The sequence below is a fragment of the Uranotaenia lowii genome, chromosome 2 (assembly GCF_029784155.1).
Source record: "Uranotaenia lowii strain MFRU-FL chromosome 2, ASM2978415v1, whole genome shotgun sequence".
In the NCBI taxonomy this organism is placed as follows: domain Eukaryota; kingdom Metazoa; phylum Arthropoda; class Insecta; order Diptera; family Culicidae; genus Uranotaenia; species Uranotaenia lowii.
Genome location: NC_073692.1, coordinates 85,617,555 through 85,632,597, shown reverse-complemented (window position 1 = coordinate 85,632,597; position 15,043 = coordinate 85,617,555). Strand labels below are relative to the sequence as shown.

At 30.2% G+C, this 15,043-nt stretch overlaps 1 protein-coding gene across 1 annotated transcript in view; it reads left to right on the top strand.

Moving 5' to 3' along the window:
* The first annotated feature begins 4,029 nt into the window (after positions 1-4,029).
* Positions 4,030-15,043, top strand: part of LOC129747018 (restin homolog) — a 52,215-nt gene continuing 41,201 nt past the window's right edge. The window contains exon 1 of the mRNA XM_055741031.1: positions 4,030-5,242. Within this exon, the coding sequence (XP_055597006.1) occupies positions 4,355-5,242 (888 nt within the window). The 5' untranslated portion in view covers positions 4,030-4,354. The remainder of the gene's footprint in view (positions 5,243-15,043) is intronic.

Here is a 15,043-nt window from a genome sequence, read left to right as displayed (position 1 = left end):
AACTTAATACAGAAACAAATTGGAAGCTATGTGAGAATTGTTTAATACACATAAAAGTAAAAAAAATCAAATAACCATTACCTTATTACTAATCTTTTAAAATAAAAAAAAATCGTGTATGTCATTATAAATTTTAAGGTAATATAAAATATTCTGCAAGAAACCATTTTTAGTCTCAATTTTTTTCTAGTTTTTTTTCAATGCTGAAATTCACATTTTAAAGGATTTTGATAAATTACTCAATCCCACAAAATTCACATTTTTTAAGGTGCAAGGTTTTAAGGTTTTTAAGGTGAAAATAGGTAAACATTATTCAAAAAATTTCTGTATTTATTGACAAAACCTTAAAAATATGAAACAAAGGTTTTCAACCAGTAATCAACTTTCCTCAAGACCGCAATTACTTTGCACTTCTGCAAAAAAAGTTATAGAAGAATTTTATATTATTTTCTTTACCCAATTTTTTATATACGGGATTTACAAAAAAAACCGTTTATAAAAAATTTAAACTCAATTTTTCTAACAAACTGAGTTTAAATTTTTTTTAAAGCAAACGTCAAATCGTTTTGCAAATTTGTTCAGAGAAATAAAACCTTTTTTCGAACTTTCTTCAGTATTGTTTATAATACTATAGTTAAGCCATGTTTTCAAGTTTCAAGTTCAATTATCTTCATCAAAATATTATTCTTAAATTGAATGAAGCATAATAAAAAATTAAAACTCATTCATCGCAGATTTCACTCAAAACATAACTCAGCTTCATTTTAAAATGCATAAACATCATATCACCAATAATAGAGATGACAGACAAAATTTGACATAAGATAAGAGTTCAAGATGACAAAATTTACCAAATTTTTGAAACATGTTTTCTTGAGAAATCAATCTAATTTTTAAAACAAGTTTTTGAAATGGAAAGATGTACATATTTCTTATCCTTTCTGAACTGTTAATAAATCAATCGTTTTCATCTAAATATTTTGTTTTAATCTTCTAATAAATTAATGGAAATATTATTCAAAAATTAATAAAAAAAACTTTTTGAATAATTTTGAATATTTTTAATGAGCTTGTCTTTTTGTGATTAGAAAAAATAATCTTCTTGTGTGCATTTTGTTCTTTTCAGGACCCAATATTGCAATAGAAGACGTCAAAGAATTCATAGCTTGAATTTCAAATTACCAAACCTACAAATATTTAAACTGTTTTTAATATATAAAATCATAATGAACCGATCATATATTATCTAACTTATAATAATCGTCGAAACAACCAAAACAAATGATTTAAAGCAGCTGTAAAGCTAAATTTAACTGAACGTCAACGTTATGAGTATATGATGCGTGCTTTCAATATTTACGACAAAACTGGGAAATCCTTATTTTTTTTTATTTCTGTTTCCTATTGATCATTCAAGAAATCACTTATTATCCAAGCTGTACATTGTCAGTATAAGCTTTAAATTATGAATTGAACATATTGTTTATTAAACCCTTTAATTGAAAATGTAGAAAAGGAATTTCAATTAACAATTTTTAATGATGGTTAATTTCTAACATGGTGAACAATTAATTTTTCTTTTGGGTTTTAATTTATTCTTAAGTCTGGTGTATTTTTTATAAATTGATTCTTATGTCCGAACTTCAAATTCTAGTTTTATTCGCTAAATTCGCATTCTATTTCTGGTGATTCCAAAATTTTGATTTCTAATTTGTAAACCAAACTCTTTAGAAAAAATTCAAACACATTTCTTGTTCAGAATAAGGATCCTAATTTTGAATAATTTATTTTTGGAAATCGCACCTTATTCGAAACATGATTTCTGATTGACTTTGAATCGTATCAGAAAAATATTAATAATTTTTTTGAGCATGTGTGATGGTCGTACATAAATAAGAAAATGGTTTTAAAAATTAATTTGCTCATTTGTTGTGCATGTTTGGTTTTGTAATTATTCCCTCCCCCCCCCCCCCCCCCCCCCAGGTCGGGTCCTTCGCACGGGCCTGATACAACAAATGCTTTAAACTTACTCACGTTATAGACTTTCCAAAACTACAAATTTTGTAGAAATCGGTTGAGAAACAAGATAGATTTAGCGAAAAAGTGCTTGTCGTTATTTGACCGCTCGCGGTATAAATAGGTATAACCGTATAACACATGCTCTAAACGAAAACTACAAAGCTTAGAAAAATTATAATGATAAAAAATACATGCATATTAAAAATTAAAATAGTCCTGTAGTTCAATAAATTTTTGAAAACAAATTATATAGGCATAATCATCGTTCCAAGTTCAAAAACAGTCATTCGACCGCCTCCAGTACGTTAAGTGCTAATCAAGTGGGTGAAAATAACGCAAAACTAAAATTAAGGCAACAAACATTGGAATTAATGGCTTATCCTTCTGTATTTCAACATGAATTTCAAATATAAGTAAAAATGTTATTTCAACATCTTGAAATTTCTATTTTAACGAAGGCTCGCAAAAAACACCTTTCCTGGTGAAATTAAGGCGTTAGAAGCAGAAGATTGATTTACGTGAAAGTTGAACTTTTTCCTTAGTAAATATATAGTTTCGGTGTAGTTTTTGTTGTGTTTGAGGAAAATTTTTGATATTTAAGAAAAAGTGACGTTTTCTTAGAGTAAACCAGTTTATATAGGATAAAAGGCTAGAGACCCTAACAGATGGTCATTTTTGAAGGAAAAAATTAAAGGAGAGTAGTTCGAGGGCCTAGAGAATTAAATGAATGCAAAATTTATTTTTTTGTAGTTAAAAATTTTATAAGTAATCTTTAAAAAATTAGCCTCTTAATTTATGCAGCATCATTGTCCATCTTACGATTTCAATTGTTGTTCGGCCTTAACACATTGAGGACCGCGATGTTGTTTTTTCAACCACGAATAAATCTAAACCAAGAAACACCGAAATTCAGAATTGTATACCTCAAAATTCACTCGACCAATAGTTACAAATTTAGTATCTTTGAGCCACCGAAAGTGTTGTATTCAATTTTGTAAAGTTTCATGTTTGATTTTATATCATTTGAGCTTGTTCCGAACTGCCTTAGTTTATCAATTACTAGCAATTGTGAATATTATGAAGGTGTTTTGTATCCTACATGCATGATCAAGAAAACTCATTGTAACGTCAAAATATAGACTGATCAATGTTACCCCAGAGCATCACATTCTAAACAAAGACGAAATTGATTTTTAAATCAAATTTAATAAATTTCGGCAACCATGTTTGACGTTCATAGGAGTCCAGTACTGGTTTCAAATATATGAAACATGCCTCATTCCCCTACCTAGAAAAAGCCATAAAAAATATTGAAAAAAAGTTATCAATCTCATCTCTTTTTACAGTACATATATTTTGAAACCGAGAAAAAACATAAAATATCAATGGCGAATAACGGGAATAAGAATATTTAAACCCAGAATCTTTAACCATCCTTCGCTCAGTCACTTTGAATGAATAAATTGTTCAAAACTAGTTTTTATTTTGATACAAGCTTTTCGGTTTATCAAATAAAATTACAAAAAAAAACGAAACTGCAAATAATTTTGCAATTTTGCATATTTCAGTCAAAGTTTGAGAATGATTGAACCATCTGCATTTAAGGCCAAACTAAAATACTACAAATTTGATGTGGTCAAAATATTAAAGGATTTTCAGCGAAATTCAGCGAAACCTTGTCTTAGGCGGCTTTGCATAAGATCGGATTTCTGTTTTTTTAGACACTTTCTCTTTTGTCCGGTTCAATCAATCATAAATATACTATGTTTCTCCCTTAAACATCTGCCAGGTGAATAACTCCAAACAACTGCATGTATCCAGACGAAAGCAGTCGACCACGCCGAAGATGCCGGACGCGTCACATTCGTGGGTGATCGAGTGTGTATATGTATTGGTCAAGTATGTTTAGGGAAAAATCAGCCGGAAAAGTCGCGCGCGCATCTCATCGCATCTCATGGCTTGGTTTTCAGTTGTACTAAACCACGGCATCGCATTCGCCAGTCAGCAGCCGCCCGCCAAAAATAGCTCAGTCGTCGCGATTTCTTAAACTCGAACAGAAGCACGACGCACTCGAAACGATTCTGCCTTCTGTTGGATTGAAATTTTCATTTTATATTTTATTCGGGTAGCAATTTTATGATTCATTTGATAATTCGGCTAGTAAAGTAGGTTTCAATTCGAGGAAAACGATAGCGCGAAATGATTCAGCGATTGTTCCGGCAAGGGTTGTGCAAATAAATATTAGTCAACGGCTGCTCAAGAGTAGTTTAAACGGAGGTGATTAATTTTCCACCAACGTAATCTGGGCAAGTGAAGAAAAATCACGCTCGGGAAAATGGGTAGTTTTATATCGACTAATGGGAGCCGCGGGGAGGAAGAGGAGAGAAATACATCGAATGGCGCGCCAACAGAAAGCGGATGGGAAGAAACTCAGCACGTTAACGACGACTCAGCAGATGTAGAAGTGAGGGAAAATTGTGCAATAATTTGCAATAAATCAGAAAACTTGTCAGAAAATAGTGTTGTTGAAAGTTCGTTCAAGGACGATGAACCTGATGAGTTTGAATCATGTGATGGTGGGGAACAAAACGACAAATTGGCAGATTTTCGAGAGGAGATCGCGAGGCATCGTGAGCTTCGAAAAGCGAAAATGGCGGAAATCAGGCAAGAGATGGATCAGCTGAGAAAAGACCTGGAAGAGGAAAAAAGTAAAAACCTTACACTGGTCCAATACATACAAGGACAAGATCAAACAAAGCAATTGCCTGCTGATGTATTTGTTGCCGTCAATGAAAGCTGTGAAAATGATCACGTGGAAGATTCTCACGACAAGACAGAGCACCGACAAAGCGACAGCTCTGCAGACAGTTCATCGGACTCACTTTCACAGGATGAAACACGTCGAGCCCTGCGCAAAGACCTGGCTGAGTCACAGCTTCATCTGCAGCAAGCCAATGCAGAAATTCTCTCCCTCCAGGATACCATCGATCAGTTGAAATCACAAGCCCAGACAAACGAAACCACACAGGAAGATCACAGCTCTGAGCTGCGAAAACTGAAGGCAGAACTCGCGGAGCTTCAATTCCAGCTACAGATCTCGAACGCCGAAACTCTCTCCCTTCAAACGGTAAACGATCAGCTACGGAACCAGATTAAGAGCCTCAAGGAAGTGATCAAAGCCGGCAAGGAAATCATCACCATCCGGGAGGATCAAGTTGATCAAGTAAGTGCGAGTTGGTGGTGTAGGCATAATTGCCACGTTGACAGGTGTTGATAGCTACCTATAGTTGATGTTTACGAATTCGGTGCCAAAACTCGAGCAGACTGTTTAGTGCCGGCAATGAACTCATTTGGGAAACCGGCTGAGGCGTCGCCGAAATATTTATAAGTAGGGATTTCTATATTCGTGTGTGGAGCGTGTCAACTCATTGCACTTGAACTTTGATGTCCAAACGCGAAGCAAGGCATTTTAACTGGTGCATTTTCGGCATTTGGAATTTATTTCTTTTGAGGAAGCTGAAGGTTATTCAATGATAATCTAATATGTTTAACTTTTTTGTTTTAATATCGCCAATTATATGTATGAATTGAAAGTTTTGTTTTTGAAAAAAAAAATATTTTGTATGAAAACAATGTAGTTGTATTTAAAAAATTTGTATAACTGGACCCATGGCCGTGCGAATAGGGGGGGTTTAGAGGTTTAAAACACCCCCCCCCCCCCACCCCCATGGAGATTTTTTTCAAGTTAAAATTTTTAACGTAGTAAAGCAAAATTACTTGATCTTAAAAGGTGTTCAATAAGTGTAAACAAAAAAGTCAGAAATAAGTCTTAAATCACTCTAGGCTTGAGACATTCCATTTCATGACACTACATACATATATGCCGTTCACACATTGAAACTAATTTTTGCATTTCAATCAATCTTTTGTGTTGAAACTCATGTCTTGACATTCGAAATTTCTACCTTGTCTTTAGAATGAGTTTTATTAAGAAGTGTAACCAAACTGATTCAGAATTTGAGACCAACCATTTTAACTTCAAAATTAATGCATCGAATACTAATTTTTATATCAATAAGTTGGAAGCCATGTATCATGACTCACGATGGTCATCAGAATGAGCAAAACAAAATCATAAACCTAGTGTCCTCTACTGTATTACTAAAAATTTTGATTTACAAAAAATCGTGCTAATATGAAATTTTCTTTAAGAAACCAATTCCAGTCTCAGTATTATTATGTGTTTCTTGTTTTTCTAAATGCTCAACATCACACTTAAAAAACATTTGATAAATTGCACATAGCCACATACTTCGAGTTGATAAAAAATTTAAATGTTGATTTTGTTTAATTTAGGTGCCCTTGATCTAAGTATGGAACTTTTCTATCAGTTTTTGATTTTTAATTAACTTTTGAACATATTTTACAATCATTTAAGAAATTTCTGCATTTTTTTGACAAAATTTAAAAAGAAAATATTTTAAAATAAAGGTATAAAATCAAGACTTTAAGCAAAAATATTTTAAAATAAAGGTATAAAATCAAGACTTTGGAGTTCTACGAAAAAAGTTATATGACCCATTCCAGCGTGACGTCACAACGTTTGCAAAACATTCTTTTGGTATATTATATGTAAGTTTTAAAGGTCACATCGCACATTGTTGAAAATCGTACATTATAAGGTCAAAATTTAATTCTCTACAATTTGGAACCAAAAGTGTTTGTATAGAATAAACAGTTAACAAAATATAAGCAAAAGGAATCGTGACGTCACAACGCGCCTCTTTTCCCACTTTTCAGTTTTTTTTACAACGCCGCAATTTTCTGCTCTTCTATTAGATCAAATTTTATGAAAATTTCAGGAAAGTATCGTTTTATTACAACCAACATATCGCTGTTTTTGATTTTTTCAAATTTCGATTTCAATTTATTTTAGAGCGGTTCAGTTTCGTGACGTCACAACGCACCATTTTTTTTAAAAGAAGAGTTTTGCAAAGCGTTGTGACGTCACGAAATTTTATGGTTAGCTACATGAAATAAATCAAAGTATAATCTTAAAATGGATGCTTAATTTACTTAAAATGCTTAAAAACTTAATAAATAATGTCATTTGGTGATGAAATCGATCCATTTATTCCCAAAAATTAAAAGGAATTAAATCTTAAAGGCCCATATAAGCAGATAAGGTTTGCAACACTGCTCATATCAATTTTATTCGAAGTTTTTTTGAGCGATCATGTGAATATTATTTAGGACAAAACTAAAACTAGGAAATATTTATTCGTAAAAGCGTAGAAATATGTTTCTGAATCTTTTTAATCTTTAATTGCAAAGGAAAGGAAAAATAAATGATAATTCCAAAGCCTTCGATCTTTTCAAAGATACTTAATCGACACTAGAGTGCCTAAATCAGCCATCTAATGTAAATCTTATAAGTTGCAAGCTTAAATATTTCCTAGGCCTAACACAAAGTCCAGTGCCAAATTTGGGGATTGGCCCACGGAAATAGAGAGCACAATGAGCCTAAAATTTGTATGGAATAATGAGAAATTTTGTTTGGAAGGACATGAAAACCAAGTTATGCACCAATTTCTGAAGTCCCTATCGGCTGATTTGTTTTAATTATAGTCATTCACAAAACTTTCATTATGACAAATAGTTTATCTCAAGATCCCATTTCGACAATGGTTTAGTTAAAAAGGTTTTTCAAAAATTTTCAAAAATTAGCTTCTGATGGGTCAAATACAAAAAATACCTGAATGATCGTTAATCGACGCTAATTTTGAACGTTATAGCTGTTTTATGATAACTCTAATCGAGACGCGTTCCTCAGATGAAATATTGTCATAATCAAAGCTTTAAAATACTCAAATTAAAAGAAAAATTGGTTGATAAAGACCTAAATTATTGACGAAAAACGGTTTTTTTTATCATGCCGAACAAAATCTACATAATTCCATACAAACTTCAGGTGTATTGCGTGACCCCTTCCCTTAGAATAATCTGACCCAAATTTTGCATGAGACCTTGTGCTAGTACATATTTGAATTTATTCAATTTTGTAATTCAGTTCAAAGTCTCTTTTGTGAGTTTTTATGTGAACACGGGGTTCGATTTGGATTTTCTAGTGACATTCTTTGAGGTGGAAATTTCAATGAGGGCAGTTTTGTATTAAAATAATATAAATAATTTTATTAATTAACTTTTATGAAAATCTTATGCATTTTCTAATAAAAAAGTTAATCTATTAAGTTTACCATGTTCAAAGATTTTTTGAATCTCATTACATTTATTTCATGGAACTTATTTTGTTTGAACATAATGCCAGAAAAAAATAGAAGCTATTAGCGATGTTTTTCATTCTAACATAGATATATGAAGAACTTGATCTTTTGCAAGATTTTTATTTAAATCACAGATACCTACCTGCTTTATGATTCACAAATATTCTTCTAAAAAATCGATGAGAATTTCATTTGTTTGATAGTTTGTTAATTCTTGAATCAAGCGTTTTTAAGCGCTGTTTTATATGTTTTATTAGAAATGTTTAAAAACAACTAAGTTAATGCAAAAAAAATTAGTTTCTTTAAAAACTTGATAATAGAATTCGTTTATTGAAGCACATTGTTGTGTTGAATTTGTATTGAAGAAATACTATCATACTGTTGAAGTAAAAAGTCGTGAATGTTTTCAAAAAAAGTGAATAAATTTTCGTGACGTCACAACGCATTCTTTACCCGGGTGGAACTCACAACCTGCTAAACCGATTTTCAATCTAAAAATTGCATTAAATTCCACTCAAAAAGTTTGAAGAGACCTCCAACTTTCGACAATATGTGAAATTTCAGTAAATCATAAATTTAAAAACAGTAGAATTTTCGTGACGTCACAACGATTAAAAAAAGTCACCTTTATCAACGATTCTAGAGCGTTAACTTGCAGTAACTGTTATTTATCTTATATCATGTTTAAAAGATTGCTTAACTACCATCATTTTGCAGTAATTTTATTGACATTACTAGATTTTTGACAAAGTTTTGTTATAAGTAAAGAATATTTGCAAAAATCAATTTAATTTCATACTATTTTTTTTTTAATTTCAACGTTAACATACTCAATTCTTTAAAAAGGTAACTGAAAATCTTTTAATGGAAAATTACACTTAAAATATAACCTTTCTAACGCTATGTAATTTATTTTTGGATAATGAAAAATAAAAATCGGTTCTCCAGTTCAGGGGTGCTTGGAATGGGTCATATGGTTTTTCTATTTGTTTACATTTCCCTAGTTTTAATGATATTTTGAACCAAATTTAATGTTTCCTGTTTTAAAGCAAAAATCAAATCGTTTTGCAAAATTGAACAATTTTGTTAAATGAATTAAATTTTTTTCACAAAGGCTGAAAGTCTCTCTAATAAAGACAAAAAAAAAAAAAAAAAAAATTTTCAATTTTATTCAGTTGTATCTGAAATACTTTGAATATTTAATGCTTTAAAAATTTAAAAAGCAGTGGAATTGACCTTTTTAAGATCATGCATTATCATCCATGAAATATTATTTCTTAATTGAATTAAATAGATACATATAATGAACAAAATCAAAATATTTTTTTTCTTAAATGAAGATATGTTATATAATAAGTTATCAATGATTGATGTCAATTAAAACCGATATATCATAAAGCTAATAAACACAAAACGTAAGGAGTCAAAATTTGTTCGAGTTCAGGACGCTTATATCTACCAGTTCCCTTAAGTTACCAAATAAATTCTATTAATAAGATTTTAAAATGATTAAGTCTAAAATGTTCAAAAACTTATCTTTTTCATTTTCGTATTTTGATTTTATTTTCAAATAAATTAATCGAATTTTTAAATCAAACTTTTTAAATTTATTGAAATATTTTTATATGTTTGTTATTTTTTCTGAAAACGTAATCATCTTTGAAGCCTTTAAATCTAAATTCTTACCATAGTTTCCACCTTCTCTTTTTTCCTGGACTAAATAATTCAATTGGAAGCGACAAATATTCAGTGCTTGAAATTAATAACTTTAAAACCTTCGATTGAAAATTTAATAACGTTTTATTTATTTTCATCGTATAAAATCATGTATTTTAATCGATCATGATTTTTAATTTATCTTTAATTTATCTTTATTAAAGTAGCAGTTAAATTTTAATGGGCAATGTTAACTTTATTACTATTATCATTGTGCATTAGATTTTTACAACAAAACTTGAAATTATTTGCTTTTTATTTAAGTTTCTCATTAGTCACTTATCAATCTGTACTTTTTATATATAAAGTTTGTAGCCTTTTATTTTAATTACTGGAATAATTCAAATATAGAAAAAGTTTTAATCTCTGACTTTGATCACTTGCACTCTTGAAATATACTCAAATATTTTCTTCTTATTATCAAATAAAATTCAATTATCAACTATTGATTAAATTCTTCTAACTTCAAAATACACTTTTTTTCCTGATTGAGAATTCACACTTCAAATCATGATTATTTTTTAAATTTAATATTACATTTTTTAATCAATTCTTCATTTGAAAACTAAAAGAAAAAAATTTAATATTAAATGATTAATAATCACAATCATTATCATTTTTCCTACAAATTTTAATTTATGTCCGAAGCTTTGATTTCAAATTTCGCAATTTCAAATCAAGCTTAAAGAAACAAAATATGTACAAATTAAATTTAAAAAAAAAAAAGGTTCAAAATTACAATCAGAACCAAAGAAGGATTTGCAGAAAATGTGTTTCTTAATCTAATATCTTTGAAACGCTAAAAAAAGGTTTTCATAAGATGTTTATGAATGTTATTATTATCAGATAAAAATAAATTGTTATCAAATTGTTATTCTAAGTATGACAAAAGTTTCATTAGATGCACTCAAAGCCAAAGGGGTATAAATGCGAAAACGATCGATTGAAGAAAAATCAAAATACAGATTAAATGTTTAAATAAAAACACATAATCAGTTATCATTGAAAAGTCGGATAAAGAATTAAAATAAGTTAATTATCTTAAACAAAGATCCTGAGTTTTCAAAATTCAGAAAAACCAAGAAACTGAACTACAGACTGAAGAAACAACACAAGACTTGAAAATCTCAATGAACTGAATCTGGAAAAAGATAAGGTTAAAGCCATTGAAATATTCATGTTAAGAGAAACACTCGATGATGTTAGCAACTCAACTATGAGATCGTTTTTATGATTAAAATAATTCGAGAATGATAATTTTTTAAATAATATGCTGAATTCAGGATAAAATTTAGAAAAAATCAGTTGAAAATGTTTCAATTCGAATTTCGAGTCTAGGGCATGGAAATTCAATGAAGAAACTCAATACTATCAATTGGTCTAATTAAAGCAGCTATATTTTTTTATACAGATTTAAAAAAAAAAAAAAAAAAAAAAAAAAAAAAAAAAAAAAAAAAAAAAAAAAGGGGAGTTTCTGGAAACACTGTTTGATAGTTGTCATGAATTTTCAAGCCTTAGAAAATTTTACAATTTTTACGTGATATTCATCAATTCAAATTGTGAAATTATCATAGATCGATGAGCCTAGTACTAGTGCGACCGTGCATCATAAAATGTTCAAAGTGAAGTTACGAGAAAGTCGAAAATTTAGTTTTTTAATCATTTGATTTTCTGGTCTTCGGATGACCCATACAATGGAGAGAGTGGAGTGAAGTGGAGGTGGTTTAGTGAAATAGTTAGCTTAACTGAAATGCAGAGTGCGGTAGTGTCTCAATTCGTGTCTCAGCTCCGTATTCCGGTGCGTTAACATTCGTCGCCACCGAGATGAACTTACCCTTTTCCCGAAAGAGTGAATTACCTGAGCACCCAATTCAAGCTAAGTATAAATTTGATTAAGTTAATATCTCTATTATTCGCAAATTTTCCTATTAATTATGTAGAATAATGTTTCTGTTTGGCAGATAGATTGACTTACAAACAATTTTTTCAACTTGCATGCAATATTGTTAAAAATAATGAACGAAAGCTCGTTTCCAATTCACAAAGATGAAAGCTTTTAAAGTTATCCACGTCCAGTAAGCTTGAAGAATCCTTCGTTCAGTAAAAGCTAAACAACTGTATTAGGTGGTTGCCAAATTCACAGTGAAAACTATGTTTAATATTGTTGTACGAAAATGCAGTTTAATAACAATGTTCAATGATGTGCATGTCGACAGGTCAACTTTAAAACGTTATTCATGCACCTATATCCCAAGTGACCGAAATATGTAAGTGACAGGGTTTATTTTAATAATGAAAGGGTTTGCATGTTGTAAAGCATGATTATCGCCGACATGTTAGGCTAGCAAGTGAACATGGAAATCAGTGTGTGTGTGTGTGTGTGTGTGCTTTGCTTTTTCTTTGACATTTTACAAACAGGAATGATTTATTTTTATTTTTCTTGGAGACCAATAGCTTTAATTTTTAGTTTGAAACGTATCACTACAAGTGATACTTAGTTTTCTAAAATCCAGAAAAATTGTCGCTTCGCTTACGATCTCAGGTTTATACAATTTCTCAAATTCAAGTTTAAAAAATTGAGAAAAGATGAGATAATTTGACGTGTTCTTTACTAATTGTTGATAGCAAACTCAAGCTTGTACCCAACCTAATCAAAATCTCTGATATAAGAAATGAATTGTTTTTAGTTATGATTAATAAAAAGTTTGTAATATTTTAATTACTAAATAACTTAATTTCACGACATCTTCAGCTTCTTGTCAGTAATATATTTTTTCTATTTTCAAATGTTTTTTTATTTATTCATATTTGAATGATAACTTTGCATTTTTATTTATTTTTGAATTGTCTTTTTTATCATATGTTTAAATGTTCATTTGAAATTTCAGTCATATCGTTGGCAAAAAGGGTTATTCAAGTAAAAAAATATGAATTATTACAAATTATTATGATTTTATTATTATTATTATTATTATTATTTTAGAATTCCTACTTTACATTACTTTGAAGATAGTATTTCAAACGTATTCTAAAATAATTTAGAGAAAAAGCTCTGGTACACGCATGAATGGACATTTCTAACCTTAAGACAAATATTGATTGAGCATCGAAGAATTTAAGAATCGTTTGTACGTTTGGTAAGTGAAAGTCAATCTTTTCTTTTAGAATATTTTGCCCATACGTAAAAAATATGCTTGGTAGTCAAGAATTCCCAATTAAGTTTTTCAAACGAATTTTTATTAATACAGGGTTATAGGGAAAAATAATAAGCAAAATCATTGAAGAATATAAATTTTTAGTAAGATACAAGATATATAATATATACGAAAAATGTTAACTAGATTATTCTTTATTAATAACTTTCAACTCTCTTAAATTGTCACTAGTAATGATTATCGCCTTCAAGATAGTAGAACATTAGGATACTAAAAAAAGATCGCACTTGTCAAAAGTGTCTCCTGATCATATCCTATCATCCAAACCTCCAAACCAAAATTATTTGCTAGGATGCAGAGGTGACCTCGGTTCTAAAGCACAAAATTTATCTTTCATCCTTTTCTCTCTTTCAACCTATCTATTGACTACTAGGACGTGGCCGGCACCGTTATTGATGTGTAAAGAGAGAGCATCAGTTTTGTTCACTGTGAATGTGCTGTCAATCCCAGACGCAATTCTTTTGACCTTTGGGCAAAATTGATGGCCTCGGTCAATCACGGAGTAGCAACCATTGGCGATGTGGAATTCGTTCCACTTAGCCACGCCTGCGATTATGGAATTCGAAATGCAATTAAATTAATTGCCATGAAAATAAAAATGATAATCACTAAATACACTGAAAAAGTCGAACGGAATTAATTAATTTTGACTAATTACTTTAAACTATGAACAAAGCATTTCGGGTTCAATAATTAAAGGTGGATGTGAGTAGTCAATCAAGCTAAGCTAAGCTAAGCTAAGATTTAAAAAAAAAAAAAAAAGGTTTTAGAATTTACAAACCAACGGAAATTTCAATAAAAAATGATTGGAAAATGAACAGTTATAATAATACCTGGTATTATCCCGGATATTTCCCGTGTAAAATTCTGAAATTAATCTCATAAAGATTTAAGTTTTATTTAGTAAAAGTGAATATATTCATAATTGGGCTATTTTAAAAATTCCTATCAAAAAATGTAAAAGTAAAACCCAAGAAAGCATAAGCACTAACGACTTGTGAAAATGGTATTCAACAATAGCTTCAGAGCTTCTCTGTTCTTTTTAGCACTATGATCCGGTTTTGTAGAAATAAGTTTTTTTTTTGTGATGGTCCCTTAGGCCCATTTGGGTCCTTCCTCCACCCCATACGCTTCTTTAGAAGTGGGAGGGACATTTTATCCTTTGGATATTTAAATTTAACATTTATTTTCTTATTCTGTACGACTTTTTCGTCTTACTCCCGCGTATGTCCATCACCGTACAGTTTCATATCTGATTTTTTTTTTTCAGATCTTCATCACTTTCGTATGATCCTTTTTAGGATTGGTCCTTTTATCAAATAGTCTGTTTTATGTGTTGTATTGTTAGTTTCTTAAAGATGCTTATATTCACACTGTCTTTGATACTCGGCGGTAAAATGTTGAACATTTTCAATCCGTTGTAGAAAAGAGAGCGTTTGCTAATCTCTTTTTTAGTGTTGGGCAGTCTGAAGTCTTGTGCTCTTGTGGTATTGTATCTGTGTATGTCGATTCCGTACTGCAGGCCTTCCATAAAATAAGATGGTAACATTCCATTTTTCATTTTGTATATAAAAATTAAGCTGTTATATGCAATCCTTTGTTTAACTGATAACCATTGAAGAATATCCAGCATTAAAACACTAGGAGTGTATCGATTACAACGTATTACTACTCGCATTATTTTATTTTGTATTCTTTGCAGTCGATTTGTTTGTGTATCAGATGCATTGAGCAATCTTGTAGCGCAATAGTCGAAGTGTGGCATTATAACAGATTAAACATAAATTATTTTTGACCAGAAAGTCATGT